At 37.3% G+C, this 1,458-nt stretch overlaps 1 protein-coding gene across 1 annotated transcript; it reads left to right on the forward strand.

The window, feature by feature from the left end:
• Positions 1–152: 152 nt before the first annotated feature.
• On the forward strand, positions 153–1,318 carry LOC107576660 (lymphoid-restricted membrane protein-like). The gene is made up of 4 exons (XM_016262804.1): positions 153–419; positions 530–605; positions 895–1,053; positions 1,180–1,318. The coding sequence occupies exons 2-4, from the start codon at positions 553–555 to the stop codon at positions 1,316–1,318; spliced, it is 351 nt and encodes a 116-aa protein (XP_016118290.1). The 5' UTR covers positions 153–419; positions 530–552.
• The last annotated feature ends 140 nt before the right edge of the window (positions 1,319–1,458 follow it).

Consider the following 1,458-nt stretch of genomic DNA (forward strand, 5'->3'; position numbering starts at 1 on the left):
GTACCCACTGTGTGTGTGTGTATATATATATATATATATATATATTTAATAAAGGCCTTTTTAGTTTTAGAAATAGTGCACAGGACAAAAAAAGCTGAAGAAATCTGATGGTTGTTTAACTCTTGATAATTTTGCTAAAGGCTCTGGTCAGTTAACAGGAAGCAGTTGTTTTTGCAATCAACTCTGTGCGGTATGTCTTTTGTAGATGTTGCCAACCCAACCAAAGACACATTGCAGATTTTCATCAGTCTGCTATCAATCCACAATCAGTTTTGCTCACAAGGCCTTTTTTCCAACATTTTCCTCATGACAAGTTTTTAAGATAAAAGCCCAACTCAAATTTCCCTCTTTTTCCCTTAGGAAGGACTCAAAGAATGACACCCAACAGGAATCATTTAAACTACGGGACAGTTTATCTGGTGAGATCTTCTTAGGAGTATGCCAGAATGCTCAAAAGCTCAATGTTTTTCATATTTTCTTTGTTGTCAATGTTGTAGTTTTGTATATAATCACCTCTTGTATCCTTTAGCAAGAAGATCTGCTCTATTAAATATGACTTCAGGTAGTCTTGAAGCATTCGGAGGGGAAGCCTCTAGAGCTGACCTGTAAGTTTAGGAGTGCGAGTTGTTTGTTTGTGATAGATAAACAGTTAACAGTAGTGGGAGTGTGGTTTGTGAGACTGTATCAACTATTTCTATCAATCAAAGCTTTGGAAATGGTTGACTCAATTTGTTTCTTATGATCTTAAAAACATTTTTATCTAAAGGTTTATTCTTGGATGCTTTTGAAAAATAATTTCTGCCATTTTTACACAACTAAAAATATTTAAACAAAAAAAAGATGCAATCAATATGTTACTGCAAAATTATATACTGTGTGTGTATATCTGTACAGGGAGACATCAGATCTAGTCTTCTGTGTGGCAGATCTACAACTAAATAACCAAAAGCTGCAGGAGGAGGTTCGTAAACTGAAGCAGGCAGTGGAAAGCATGGAAGACACCAACCAGAAACTCATTGAGGAAAATGAAGAGCTCAAAGCACAAGCTAAAATGTACAGACTTATATTACATTCTGTCTCACCTGTCTTCTTCCTTAACCTCTAAACCCTCAAATAATCATCATGTACAAAACATCCCTTAACACTCTCCTCTCGTCACTCCCTAATCTCATCCTGCAGAGGGCAGCAGTTATTACAGAAGGAGAAGCTGCTTAAAGAGGAAGTTGAGGAGATGAAGCTGAGCCTGACCTCTTCAGAAGAGAGTCGAGCTCAGGCCTCAGCTCAAAGAAAGCAGATGGTGAGGCACAAACCACACTGATGGCTGTTCTGATGTTAATAAGCCATATTATGAGACTCCGGTCTCATAAACTAATGCAAACAGATAGCATGCGGTATGTTGATAATGAGATGGATAGTAATATTACATAAACCAAGGATAGGCAAACATCCAGAGTAAAC

The sequence above is a fragment of the Sinocyclocheilus grahami genome, unplaced genomic scaffold (genome assembly GCF_001515645.1).
Source record: "Sinocyclocheilus grahami isolate Dianchi unplaced genomic scaffold, SAMN03320097.WGS_v1.1 scaffold4113.1, whole genome shotgun sequence".
In the NCBI taxonomy this organism is placed as follows: Eukaryota; Metazoa; Chordata; class Actinopteri; order Cypriniformes; family Cyprinidae; genus Sinocyclocheilus; species Sinocyclocheilus grahami.

Coding starts and splice junctions, on each gene's coding strand:
- LOC107576660 (XM_016262804.1), top strand. CDS start 553: ATGACTTCAGGTAGTCTTGAAGCATTCGGAGGGGAAGCCTCTAGAGCT. Junction 606..894: donor GAAGCCTCTAGAGCTGACCT/GTAAGTTTAGGA, acceptor ATATCTGTACAG/GGAGACATCAGATCTAGTCT. Junction 1,054..1,179: donor CTCAAAGCACAAGCTAAAAT/GTACAGACTTAT, acceptor CTCATCCTGCAG/AGGGCAGCAGTTATTACAGA.